Source organism: Sturnira hondurensis, unplaced genomic scaffold (assembly GCF_014824575.4).
Source record: "Sturnira hondurensis isolate 20B ecotype Veracruz unplaced genomic scaffold, ASM1482457v3 Scaffold0021555, whole genome shotgun sequence".
NCBI classification, from domain to species: Eukaryota; Metazoa; Chordata; class Mammalia; order Chiroptera; family Phyllostomidae; genus Sturnira; species Sturnira hondurensis.
The window spans coordinates 1,274,332-1,288,113 of record NW_028094186.1 but is presented as its reverse complement, the minus strand read 5'-3'; the positions used below and the strand labels follow the sequence as shown (position 1 = coordinate 1,288,113).

The 13,782-nt window shown below is 48.1% G+C and overlaps 1 protein-coding gene across 1 annotated transcript in view; it reads right to left on the bottom strand.

The window, feature by feature from the left end:
* The window catches only part of PAFAH2 (platelet activating factor acetylhydrolase 2), a 32,724-nt gene extending 20,689 nt beyond the window's left edge, over positions 1 to 12,035 (bottom strand). The window contains exons 1-4 of the mRNA XM_037032745.1: positions 11,954 to 12,035; positions 5,438 to 5,551; positions 4,496 to 4,649; positions 3,606 to 3,702 (exon numbers count right to left, since the gene is read on the bottom strand). Coding sequence (XP_036888640.1) covers positions 3,606 to 3,702; positions 4,496 to 4,649; positions 5,438 to 5,527 — 341 coding nt within the window. The 5' untranslated portion in view covers positions 5,528 to 5,551; positions 11,954 to 12,035. The remainder of the gene's footprint in view (positions 1 to 3,605; positions 3,703 to 4,495; positions 4,650 to 5,437; positions 5,552 to 11,953) is intronic.
* Positions 12,036 to 13,782: the final 1,747 nt, after the last annotated feature.

Below are 13,782 nucleotides of genomic sequence, written 5' to 3'. Positions count from 1 at the left end.
ATAAAGAAAACCTTTAAAAATAATTTAGTATTTTATTACATTTTTCTAATATGAAGTCTTTAAAATCCAGTGTGTATTTCATGTTTACAGCACATCTCGGTTTGGACCAGCTACATTTCAAATGTTCAGAAGCCACATGAGGCTAGAAGCTCCTATAATGGACAGAGCAGCTCTAGTCAATGGGATGGAAGCAGCTGTTTAACACAGAACTTGCAGGAAATGTCCTCAAAAATGAGAAGGCTCCCTTCCTATTGCCCGGAATGCGGATGCAATGGCGACAGCTGAAGCAGCCATCCTGGGTCGTGCGACCTCCTTAGAAACGGAGTCGCCCGTGGCAGAGCAAGAGGATCAGAGAAGCCTGCTTCTCCGAAACTCCGTGGAACTACCGTGTCAGCCCTGTCTACTCCCAGCTTTCCTTCACCTGCAAAAGCAATCAACATTATTTAGGCCACTGTTATTTGGGGTTTTTCTGTTAAACACAACTTCCCTGCGTCCTAATTGATTCAGGGAGGTCAGTTTCTTAAGTTCCTTTTTCTTCTGGGAGGCAATGTCTAAAAATAAGAGTCAGAGAGATTTCTGATCTTTTTCTAGTTCAAACTGTGTAACCTTGGGCCAGTCTGCCTTTCTGAGCCTGTCTGCTCACCTGGAAAATATGTACCCTCCCTGCCTACACCAAAGGACTGTGCAGAAATCAAAGGAGATAATGGCACAGAGACACCGGTTAGGGAGTGTTTAAAGGGACACACCCATCCTGGGATGGGAAATCACCAGTCTATGGCCCATGGGAAGGATTTCAGAGCCTGAATCAACCAGACACTACCAAAGAACACCATCTCCTTTCTCTCCCCTCTTGGAATTTTGCTCTGGTTCATGAAGAGTATTTATTTATAACTGGTTCCCCCAGGCATATTGAGGTGTGAAGTCTCAATGTAGATGCTAGACCAAGAAGACCATGCTCACCTGCTGTCTATATAAAATACCTGTGAACTTAGGAGAAAATGTTTCTCAGCTTCTTTCCCCCGCTAGACTATCTTTCTGCGGGCAGTACTTTGTCTCATCACAACAGAGTACCCAACCGCAGCATGGGTCCTGGCACACAGCAGATACTAAATTTACTGAGTAAGAACGCGATGTCGAAACCATCTACTTGTCTTTCTAGCCTCATCTCATATCAGTTGTCCCCTTCCTGCCATGGGCCACAGCTACGTGAGTGCATATTTAGGCTCCTCTCCTCTAGTGCATATGAACTCTTTGTTTTGTTTACCTACGTATGTATCACCTTCCTCTCACGCCAAGAGACTGGCACAGAGAGGTGCTCAACAGATATTCTCTGAATGAACGAGGACCTGTGGAAACAAAGCCCTTGTATTTACTCAGTAAATACTTATTGGGAAACAATTACTGCCCAGGTATTGCCCTATGCACTGGGAGAGATACAAGACAGATACAGTCTCTGTCTTCATGGAGCTTACAATAGGGTAGGAGAGACATACATTAAAGAATAATCATACAAACAGTTAATTTGTTACAATTAAGTACTGAGAAGTACAGATTGTCTTATGAAAGAACATTACTAGAACACTTAACCTAATACAATGTAGGGGTCAGGATGGGTGCCCCTGACTAAATGACACACACACTAAGACCTTGAAGGTAATTTGGAGTTGGCCAGGCAAAAGAGGGAGAGAGGGAAGAGAAAGAGAGGAGCAAAAGAACATATGAGGTCTGTCTGGGAAAAGTCCAGCCATTGTTAATATAACGAGAATGGTTTGTGCGACACCGACATAATTCGGCAGCCAAGGAGAGCAGACTGGAGTGCGCATGCGTGAACGATGACAACTTCACTGTACTGGTCAGTAGGGGTGGTAGATACCACTGAATGAGCATGTGTACTGTGTGGCGGTCACATTTAAAATCACTGAGTGAGTAGAGGAAGAAATCTGTACCAAATTGAGATAAGTTTGCACATTCCTCCACAAAAACTATGTGATATTCAGAAGGCTGCAGCTAAGAGCAACTGGCGATTGGCAGCTTCATCACGACAACCTGCCTGCTCATGCATCGTGTCTTGTGCAGAGTTTCTGGCGAAACATCAAATCACGCAGGTGGCTCACCCTCCTACAGCCCACAGTTGGCACCCTGTGACTTCTGGCTTTTCCCAAAACTAAAATCACCTTTGAAAGGGAAGAGATTTCAGACTCTTGATGAGATTTAGGAAAATACAACAGGGCAGCTGATGGCGACTGGGAGAACTATGCAAGGTCCCCAGGTGCCTACTTTGAAGGGGGCTGAACATCATTGTCCTATGTACAATGTTTCTTGTATCTAGTATCTCCATCAATAAATGTCTCTGTTTTTCATATTACATGGCTGGATATCTTCTGGACAGACCATGTATATTCCAGGTAAAGGGAACAGCCACAGCACAGCACCGATGAAACCCAGAGGCAGAAAATGACACAGTGCCTTACGCAAGTGAAAGAAGGTCAGTGTGTGTGGAGAACTGGCGTGGGGCAAGTAGCAAGAAATGAAGCTGGAAACTTTGTCCAGGACCTGCCTCCAGGTAAGACCATGAAGAGTTGAATTAAGTACAAAGGGCTAGTAGGGAAGTTCACTCATTCATTCAATAAATATTTACTGAGCACCTCCTACCTGCCAGGCACTATTCCAGAGGCTGGAATGACAAGGTCATATTTGGTTTGGAAATAGGACTCTGTGGCTACGGTGTACACAATGATTTAGGGGGCGAGGAGGCAAAAGTAGATGCCTTTGAGAAGTGTAACACTCTGACACATACACCAGACTGAGATATGTTGATGAATGGACATGGAGAACATTCACACATTTAAACAGGAACACAGGTACTACAGTTATTAAGCTAAACAACTCACCAAGGTGAGAAACCAGAATTCATGGAAAGAATTCTGACTGGACATTGACTCATAAAACCTGGGGAGAGTCTCCCCAAGTCTGGTAAACGAGCTCTTACAGTTCACACACCCGGGTTCCTCCACGTAGAAGTGAAGAGGACTGTGTATGTGCGCTTGTGCCAGGTGCCAGCATAACAGAACCCTCCCAACCCAACCCCCCCGGGGGAGCAGCCTGCCCCCTTGACAGATGAGGAAATCTGGGCTCAGAGTCCTACAACTGTCCAAGCTCACAGAGAGCACAGGTGGCCTGACTGGGATTTAAAGGTGAGGCCGAGAACTCCACAAGGGCAGGAAGCGAATCTGTCTCGTGCGCTGCTCAGTCGGTGCAGTTATCCTTCGCTGTGCGTTGAATAAATGACTCTGACAATAAAGCTCAAGCTCCTAATACTTCTTGACTATTACATAGGAAGAAAGCGAAAAATGCTGGTTGATGTAAATGCTGGAACATGAACAGTGAAGGATGTGAAGCCTGTGGAAAGGCTCTGCCAGGTGGAAGGAGCCTAGGAAAGAAAGGCCTTTGAGAGGAGGTGGACCCATTCTGCTATGGAATGAAGCAGCTGGTGGGCAAGACAGCGGGCAGACGGAAATGTCTGTTTCTCCGGCCTCTGAGAATAAGACTCCGCAGCTGCCACCAGGCACGGAATATGACAAGGTCTAAGGGAGAGAAGCTCTTACCTGAAGGCTCCCAGGCCATGCGAGAAGATGATCAAGGGGTATCCAGAGTCCTTTGCCTTAAAGGGGCCATTCCAGCTAACAGGCAGGCGACAAGACCCTAGCAGAGACATGGGCTATAGAATCTCTGGCTGCCCCCGAGCTGTAATCTCAAGGGCAGCCTGGGCACAGGCAAGTGTGGGAACACAGGTCCCTCCTTTCTGGAGGACCACCATGTACCCCCAAGCAGTCTGGGGAAACCAATCACTTTTCGTTTCCTCTCTTCACTCCTAGAAAGCACGAACACGAACACGATAAAAAACAGGAAGATAAATCCAGATGGGAAGTACTGAACCACCAGGGGGTAAATCCCTGAGATGCCAAGGCAGTAGGTAGAGTTCTTAATGGTGGGGCCTTTGGGGAAAGTGGATGATTCAACGTAACCCCACCTACAAGAGCAGAGAGCGGGCGGGGAAACTGCAGGAGACAGTATGTCCTTTGGCAGTTAATGTTTCTTTAATCTACACAGCTGGCACAGAGTGGGGATTACATGCCGAATAGATGAGTAACAGCCACCACGTACGCAGCACACTCTCTGTCCGACACTACACTAGAGGCTTTTACATGCTTCCCGGAGCAGCCTGCAAAGGCGGGTACCCGGGCAGGCTGCGTGACTCGCCCAAGTCCTACAGCAAATAAATGATAAAGTCTCAACTCAGATGCACGACGGTCTATAATTCTCTCCCCATGCTCTTACAATTCTCCCCTCACTCCCCACCCAATGCTGGCTAGTGGATGCCCCACTACAAAAGAGCTGGACAATGCAAGCTATACGGGACTGCGTCTACCTGGGGATCTCCCAGGGACATAACCAAGAAGCTGGGAACGCATCTAGGGCTGAGGCCAGCTCTTACCCACAGCCAGGTTGAAGAGCAAACCCCACCAGCGCTTATTAAACTGCAGGTAATCGGCCAGGCCAGTGCAGTACTCGTAGCGGGGAATCCACAGGGGCTGCTCTGTGGTCTCCTCGGCCTCCTGGCAGGGGTAGAAGAGTCGGAAGAAGCTCCCCTGCGGGGAAGAAGAGAGCAGCCGCTCAGAGCCAGAAACCCAAGTGCTGCTTCAGTAGGCGTTTGGGGCACCAGCAAAGCATCAAACTGGGAAACCTTTATTTTCAATTTATATGTCTGAAATTTGTATTCAGGAAATCCAGAAAGAGGCCATTTTATTCTTAGAATACACATGAAGCTTATGTTATTTCAAATAGCCAACTGTATTTGGAATGACACCTCGGGACACCAAAATCTTTTCCGTGCTCGGGACATTGAAAGATTTAAATCCGGCCCCGCACCCGGCCTGGAGGAACCCCGGAGTGAGAGATCAGCCCTCGTGCTGAATGGGGCGGCATCGGTGGGTCACCCCTAGGCTGGCGCTGGGGGAGCGGCACTGGAGAGCAGGAAGAGGAGACTGTCTTCCCTTCCAGGTTGGGAGCCACAGGCCAGGGCACACAGTCCATCGCTCTTCCTCTCACAGACACAATTAGTCTGAGATCAATAACCTTTCCGGGATCAGCATCTGCTCTCAGGACGGGTGAAAGGATCTGAAAGCTGCCTTTGAAGCCAGGGCCCCCTTTCCTCTAACTGGGAAAAGAACTTGCTACCTCTATTGAGAGGTTTCTAATTGGGAGAAGGAAGGAAAAGGTCAGGGAAGACAGACCCGGGAGCTCTATAGGCAAACCCAGATCAGCTCTAACTCAGTTTCCCCACCCGGAACTGCACCATCAGACTGGCTATCGGGGGTAAGTCACGGAGCGGGCAGAGGCGGTGTAGGTGTGCAGAGGCGGAGCTGCGGACACTTACCTGGGGACTCTGGCCCTCCATCACATCCCCACAGCCCACGCGGTGGGGTCCGGCGATAGGTGGAAAGCCCACAGACTGGTTGGCCCCCATCTCATCAGACCAGCTGAACCTGAGCTGGAGGGTAGAACACAGAACAACCTCTTTCTGCTTCCCTCTTAGCTTCCTGTGGCTTATGTGTGTCATCTGTCACCCCTGATTACCCCTCCTTATCGCCCCGTCCTCCCTGACAGGGACTTGTTCAATCTTTCACATCATCTGCTTTGCTACATCGCCTTTGCCAAGGTTTAGGGGCCGCTTTTCCTGTCGCTGGGGGAGGGCGTGGGAGGATGTCTGTGGAGAGCAGAGCGCGCTTCCACGCTTCTCAAAAGCCACCAGTAAGTGTTTACTCTGTGCTCAGCAGAGCAGTAACTGCTGCGGAGAATGGAACACAGACCTTGTTCCCACGAGGCAAAGAGCAACTACTCATGTCTGTTATCTCCTGTGTCAGCATTGAACTTAGATCTTTACATACACTACACCACCTCATTCTCTCAACAAACCATCTGAGGAAGGCACTCGGTTAATTAAGACCATGTTGTAGAGATGGGGAAACTAAGGCAGAGGGAGGCTGAAGAACTTTCCCAAGTCACACTGCTTATGGGTGGCAAAACCCAGGTCTGTCTGATCTAGACCCGAGGTCTTAGTCCTTACTGATCCTGCTCACGGGGGTCAGCCGACCCTTGAACAATGTGGATTTGAACTGCACGGGCCTGCTTATACACAGACTTTTGTCAGTAAGCATATATATAGTTGGCCCTCCATTTCTCTGGGTTTCACATCTTCAGATTCAAATCAACAGGAGATCAAAAACAGCATTTTTGACCCCTGCCTGGGATGCAGACGGCCAAGTGGATGCATTGTTCTAAGGTATTTTATACAAGAGATTTGAGCATCTGTAGATACCGGTGTCTGTGACGGGCGTGGGGAGGGTCCTGGAACCAATCGCCTGTAGATACTGAGGCACAACTGCAGTTAAGTTTTGGGGAAGCTGAAAGTTATGCATGGATTTTCGACGGCGTGAGGGTCAGCACCCCCAACTCCTGCATTGTTCAAGGGCCAACTGTAAAGTTACAAAATCACCGAGCTAAACTGTTGACTGTAAAGGTGACACTTATGCTGGGCCTCGGGACTGAAGGAGACTGAGGAAGACCTAGAGGCAGGGAAGAAAAAGGGAAGCATTTCCAGACAGGACATAAGGTAAGAGCGAACAGGTGGAGACAGGAAAGACTGTGATGGAGGCAGCGGCTCAAGCAGGAGCCTCTGGTGGAGACAGCCACGCGTTTCTGACCAGAAACATCCCTGTGACTTGGCCGCTTCCTGCACTGGGGCCAAGGCCACTGCTCTGCATCCCTCTTCAGTCCCATCAGCACCAGCACCACCGTCATCATTATCTACACTTACTCTGTGCCAGGAACCACACTAAGTGCTTTACATGTATTATTTAATTGAATCCTTTCAACAGTCCTCTGAGATATTTACAGTTATCTCATCTTATAGATGAGGGAAATGGTGCTTGATAAAGGCAGGTAATTTACCCAAAGACACTCGGCCAGCAGAGCCAGAATTTGATCATGGGTGATATGGCTCTGACGGGGGAGATCATCGTCAGACTTCTCGGTGTCCACTCCATTCTGCCCTCCGACGCAGTAGCTTTGTGATCTGGCTGTGGCTGACCCATCCCTAACCTCCAGAGTGGGGCTAACCTGACCTGAGCCAATCAGTCCCTCTCGTCCCTGGTCAGTGTTCAAATGAAGAGTGGGTACATGACACACGTTAGTCCGATCAGAGTAAAGCCCGGGACTTTGGTTTGGTCGTTAAGGGTGGAAAAGTTCTTTCTTGTGTGAACTAGAGTGATGTGCAGATATAAAGCCTTGAAGTGTGTGTTGCAGCTACTACTTCCCTACCTTGAGGATGAGCTACCCACAGAGGATGGCAGACCAGAGAGAATCAGAGAAACAGAGTCATATTTGTGAAGACATTAGGAATCTCTGGACTAAACTATACCGGAAACCTGACCCAATCCTAGACTTTCTAGTTACACAAATTCCCCTTTTTGTTTAAACCGCTGAGTTTAGATTTCTATTGTTTGAACCAAAAGCATCTAAACTGATATGCCCTTAGCCCTAAGCACACTTTTTTTTTTAAAAGATTTTTTAAAATTTATTTATCTTTAGAGGAGAAGGGAAGGAGAGAGGGAGAGAAATATCAATGTGTGGTTGCCTCTCGTAAGTCCGCTGCTGGGAACTGGCCTGCAACCAAGGCATGTGCCCTGACTGGGAATCGAACTGCGATTGTGTGGTTCGCGGGCCCGTGCTCAATCCACTGAGCTACACCAGCCAGGGCTGTGAGCACACATTTTTAATTACTACATTATTCTGCTTTCTTTAAGATGCTCTGAGTTGGGCCCTGGCTGGTATAGCTGAGTGGATTGAGCACCAGCCTGCAAACCAAAGGGTTGCTGGTTTGGTTCCAAATCAGGGCACATGCCTGGATTGTGGGCCAGGGCCCCAGTAGGGGGTGCATGAGAAGGAACCACACACTGATGTTCTTCTCCCTCTCTTTCTCCTTCCCTTCCCCTCTGTATAAAAATAAATAAAATAGCAATGCTCTGAGTTGGATCAGAGTTCAAGCCAAAGCATGTCTGGCAAGAAGAGACTTTAGAGATCATTTCTGTCCATCCTCCCCAGTCTTCTCCACCCTACCTCCACCTCCCCACTGGCCTGGTACATACTGAATACATGTGCTTTGTTGGTGAAGAAACCAAGGTCCTATGTCATTAAGTAATGCTGCTCAAGGTCACAGGCAGAACTACCATTACACATAGACCTCCTGATTGCTGATGATCTGGTCTCGTGGAAAACGCCAACCAACTAATAATCCAAACACCATTCCATTTAACTTTGGAAAATAAATGATTTTCTTTCCACTAGACTTCGTCTAGTTTCTCTGAAGCAAATTTCAAAGGAAACCCAATTCTTTTCAAGACTGAGCTAAACTCCCGGTGCAGTCAGTGGACCGTGCAGCCAGAGTGAAACCGAAGGCGTGCTGCTCAGTCTCAGACCCCGGCCTTTCCCCTCGTCGCTAATGGCACACAAAAGGAGGCCTATGCTGGGGCACGAGACACATGTCACCCACACAACAATGAAGCAGCGGAAGGTTCTGTCACAAAAGAGGGTCAGATAAAATACTGCAGGAGTTCTGAGAAGAGAGCTCCTTCAGCTCGGGAGTGGAGGAGAAAAGGGAAAAAGTTGACTCTCAAGTAGAAGGAGAGCAAAAGCATGGAGGCGAGAGAGCACACACGAGAAAAAATGGACAGTTGGTGTGGATGCCGGCTGAGGAATGGAAGGCGTGACCAGATCTGAGGGTGGCAGCCCCTCCAGCACTCGAGTTGGAATCGGCCCTGGAAATGACGTTGTAGGTACGAGAGAGATTAGGTCTGAAAAACCCAAGTTTGAGCGCCAGCTCCTTCGCTGCCTAGCTTTCTCACCTGGGGCAAGTTCTCCGCTCTCTCTAAGCCTGATTCTAAGTACAGTGGGAATACTGTCCATCTTTACAGGGTTGCTATGGAGAGAAAATGAAATAGTGCACTTTAAGCACCTAGTGTAGAACCTGGCTCTTAGGAAGTACCCAGGAAATATCTGGTGATGGAATGAAAAGTAGAAATAAGACTTGGCAGCTGAGTGGATTTGGGGAGTCAGGGGAGAAAGAAGAACCAATGGTGAGTCGGGTTTCAGAACTGGATAGAATGATAGCAGCTTCTTATGGGGAGAGATTTTGGTCTCATCCCACAGAGAATAGTACTTGGGATTAGAATCAGGATAAGTGAACTTAAAAACAGCCAAACAGGGAGAGTAGAACCCTCTGGGAGTCCCGGGAAGATGATCAACTAAATTAAGTTTGTAAAGAAATGAAAACTAAAGAAGCTAATTTGCCATTGTGAGGCTAACATGAAAATGAATCTGCACTCCCTGGGCTCACACTGACTGGTGCCCGAGTTGAATGGGGAGGGGGAAAAATCCAATCTGACTTGCAAATTTTGCCTAAGCAACTTCCACACAGAGCATCCAGAGTCATTCTAGTAAATGCTATGAAATTTTCCAAGGAAATCAGCCCAGGTAGCTCTGCCTTCTTTTGTTCACTTTATCTAAACAATTCATGGTGGAGCTTGTTTAGAAGACTCTCCGCCCTTCCAAACCTGCCCCACTCATCAAGGCCCCATAAAATAAATCCCTGGTCTTCTCTGAAGCTTCACCTAGTCCTTCCAACCTTTCCTCCCCTCAACTCTAGGCACTGTCTGCACCCGGCCTCCCCGGCACCAGTAACCAATCACAGGCTGCCTTACAACCTGTTCTTGGATTAGTACTATCCTAGCAGTTTTCTATCAGTGACTTGCCTACAAGTAGTCCAAGCAGAATCAAGATCAGCGGTTCCTGAACCTTTCATCGAAATTACCTGGGAAACTTCAAAAATATAGATTTTAGGGTCCCCATTCCCAGAGATCAGGTAATTTTTAAAAGCTTCCCAGTGTTTCTGATCAAGGTTTCAAAACCTCTGGTCCCGGTGGTACACAGAATTTTTCTTTTATTCAGACACGTGTGTATGCGTCATTTACTGAGAGTTCCATGCCACTATTTTCATACAGGGCTTCGGTTCGTTTTCATAATAATGAAATGATGGCTGTGATTTCATTTGGTTTAATCCCACGACCACCAGAAGCAATAACAAGACCTGCCTGCAATAACAGGTCTTAATAATCAATTTATCCACTGCATGCTAACTTTTTCCACACTTCCGCCTTACCTCTTCGGATATACTACAGACTGTATTTTGTACTTCTTTGTAGGTCAAACCATCTACCTTCTTGCTCTCCCCACATAGTAGGGACCCAATAAATGTTCCTTTATTTGGCTTTCATTTAAACCCCCTCAATTCTTTAATCTGTCTTTTTATCTAAAAATGAGGCTATATGTTATAGTGAGGAAAGGCTTCAGTGACATCTAAATTCCACGTCTGCCAGTTATTTAGCTGTGTGTTCTTGGGCAAGTCCCTTAAATTCTAGTCCTCTGATAATTTATCCACATGATAGAAATAATAACAATCACTCATTGTTGATGATGATTAAATTAAATAATATATGTAAAGCACTGACATTTAGAAGGCACTGTAACCATAGATGGTAGCTCTGATTATATGTACAACTCTTTTTGAGCCCAACTTCCTTACATGTAAAATGGGGACACAGTAAAATTTAAGAAACTTGATACTGCCTAGGGCCTGGTACATTTTAGGTGCTCATAAAATGTTAGGAATTAATTACCAACGCTATGTCTGTTTTGTCATACCTAGCCAAGCCACACTGTACCATACCATACCAAGTTCTCTTTAAACTTTTTCTGGGTTAAACTCTTTAGCAAAGTAGATTCTTTCCTCTCAGCCTCTTCCGGCCTGAGACACCTCTCCCAAAACCACAATGTATTAAACAGGCCCACAAGAGCCCAGAGGGAATGAATAGGGCTTATGCTGCAGCTGTCTGTCTCCTGCTGGGGTCCTATTTCCAGTGAGCAGGAACTTCCTCTACCAGCTGTGTGGACTTCTCATCACTGGCTATTTCAGGACCGAGTCCAAGATAAGCTCTTCCTTGGGGCTGACTTTCAGGGAAAGCTCTCTGGAGACTTCAAGCTCATTCGTCTGACCTTTGGTCTCTGGAGGAAGTGAGGAAATATCCTGCTGCTCTTCGCCAGTGGAGACACCAAGCACGCAGGGGACAGGTTTGAGCAACAAGGGGGCAGAGCTAAAAAAAGGAGCCAAGATAAGATTGTTCCAGTGCACTAATAATTTTAACAAAATTAATCTCTCTCGCTTGTGGAGGCTTTACAGTTTACACAGCACTTTCACACATAGCAGCTTATTGGCTGCACAACACAGCCTCTTACTAAGAGTGACAGAGCAACTGTCATCTCCATTTTGCAGGTGAAGACAGTGAGTCCCAGAGAAGCACGGTTTGCCCAAGATCACATAGCGAGTGAGCTGTCGGACTAGAGCCCGTGTCTGCTGACTTCCAGTCCTCACTGGGCTTTTCCGCGGACTGAGAAGTGGTGGCGAGCCTTCTTCCACTAGCATGAAAAACAGCAAAGGGAGGGTAAGAGTGAAGCACATAGGAGGTGTGGCGCCTTTTCAAGTCCAGATTTCAGAAAAGTGACGCTGTGGGCTCAGGATGGGGTTGTGGGGGCTGGGTCCCAAGACGAGAGCGCAGGATGGGTGGGATTCCAGGGGCGCCGGGAGTGAAGGCTGGAGAAGCCAGGGGGGAGAGTTAAGAGTGTGGGGTGGCTGCCGGAGGCGTCTGAATAGGAACCAGAAAGGACCAGAGATTAATGTGAAGTTCCAGAAATAAGACGAGGAGAATCAACCGGGCTGGAATTTGAAAAAGTCTGCAGACAACGCAGTTGACAACTGGAGCTTTCTCGCTATCAGACTTACCCAGTCACGCTGACCTCTCAGAAGCAGCCCGACGGTCCCCTCGACGGAAACGAAAAACTGCCTAGGAGCCCATGTCCCTTTGGTAGTTGTAGTTTCTAGAACTCAACACTTGTGCTGGAAAGCATTTCCCGCCTCTCTGTCACAAACTATAACTCCCGTGGTGCACCGTGCAGGATTACGAATGTCGACCCCCTCCCCGAACTACAATTCCCACAGTTCAACGCGGCCCTTTGTTGCTGGGTGAAATCACCCAAGGCCCAAGATGCGGTACGATTCCTCCCCCTGGTGGTCAAGGAACCGCCGCCACGAGTACGAGTCTGGGGCAGAGGTTTCTGCCTGCAGTCCTGTTGGAAACCAGCTCCCTCGCCCTTCCTTAAATAATTCCCGGGCGTGCCAAGAAATAGCGTGGTTTCACTTTATTTTTACGGAGGGTTGGGGGGGGTGGGGTGTTGGAATTGTTTCATGTCCGCCCGCAGCTTTATTATCTTTGAGAATGAGACATATTCAAGTTAAGGGTGCATTTCTAACCAACTTTTACCTGTTCACACGAGATTTGTCCATTGTCTCCCAGCCCCTTCATCTGCCCTCACGTTGCTGACCCTATGCTGGTTCTTAGGGACACTTTGGTGAACAAGATACCGTCCCCAACCACGAAATAATTCACACTCTAGCAGAGGATTCCACCAAATGAATAATGACAACGCAGTGATATGTACTCTAGTGGGGAAAACGCAGGGGGTTGTGGGAGCCTTGAATAGCCTTGCCACTGCACCTGCATAGGGGGAAATGGAGCCAGCAAGGCTTCTTAGAAATCTCACAGAGAAGTTAAAATTGAAGACTGGAGGAATAGCACTTAGGAGTACAGGGAGTGTGAAGTGTGTTTTACACTCTGCTGGAGCGCGGAATGGAACGGAGAGAGGAGAGGAATGGAGAGAGTGAGAGAGACCTGGGGTGATAGGCAGCACAGCATCCTCGCGAGTCTTACAGGCTTCCATAAGAAATTTGGATCATTCAGGCAGCTCAGAAACTTCCAATGGCTTCCTACTACCTACTGAATGAGGTCCCTGCTCGTTAGCCTGGCATTCATAGGCCTTCCCTAACCTGGCCCCCCACCTTCCTCTCCAAAAGTGTTCATGCTCATCTCTGACAGGAATCCCTTCTCTTCTGCCTTGGTCTGCTCCCAGCTACATTTATCTCCTCACCATTGTTGAGGTGTATCAGATTCTTAGTTCCTTCCCCACTCACACTCTTCCCTCCACACCTGCCTGGTGTCCTGATTAAGCCTGATCTTCCTTGGAAATTCCTCTAGGTCCTCCTTTTCTCTCCATGAAGCTCTCCTGGTCCCTCCAGTCCCAAAGGGACGTCTGCCTCCTCTCGGTTGCTGGGGCATTTGTGTGTGTCTCTCATTTGGGGGCTTACTTCACACTGCCTTGCGCCGTCTCCTAGGTGGGAGGTCTTAACTCTGTAATAAATTGTGAGCAACTTGAGGTCAGGTGCTGAGTTGTACAACCGATACTCCCCCCGCCAAGCGCATGTTCCCGCAAATCACTGGTGTGCAGAGTCTGTGCTTTCGGCTTCCTTAGGCTCCCCTCCCCTGCCACACTGCCACCATCCTTCCACTGCCAAGATAAAGTCGTCAGGATAGGGTGATGGCAGCACTGCACTGTGGCAATTAAGCCGCAGCTTTAATTAAAGCTGTGGTTGGTGGCAGTGATGGCAGAATATGAAAAGCTTAGTTCACAGCAGAACGGCTGCCTTGGCTAATTAATCAGTGTTGTGCAGCTGGCCCAGAACACTCATGACGGACCCCAGTCCCAAGTCACGGGAGG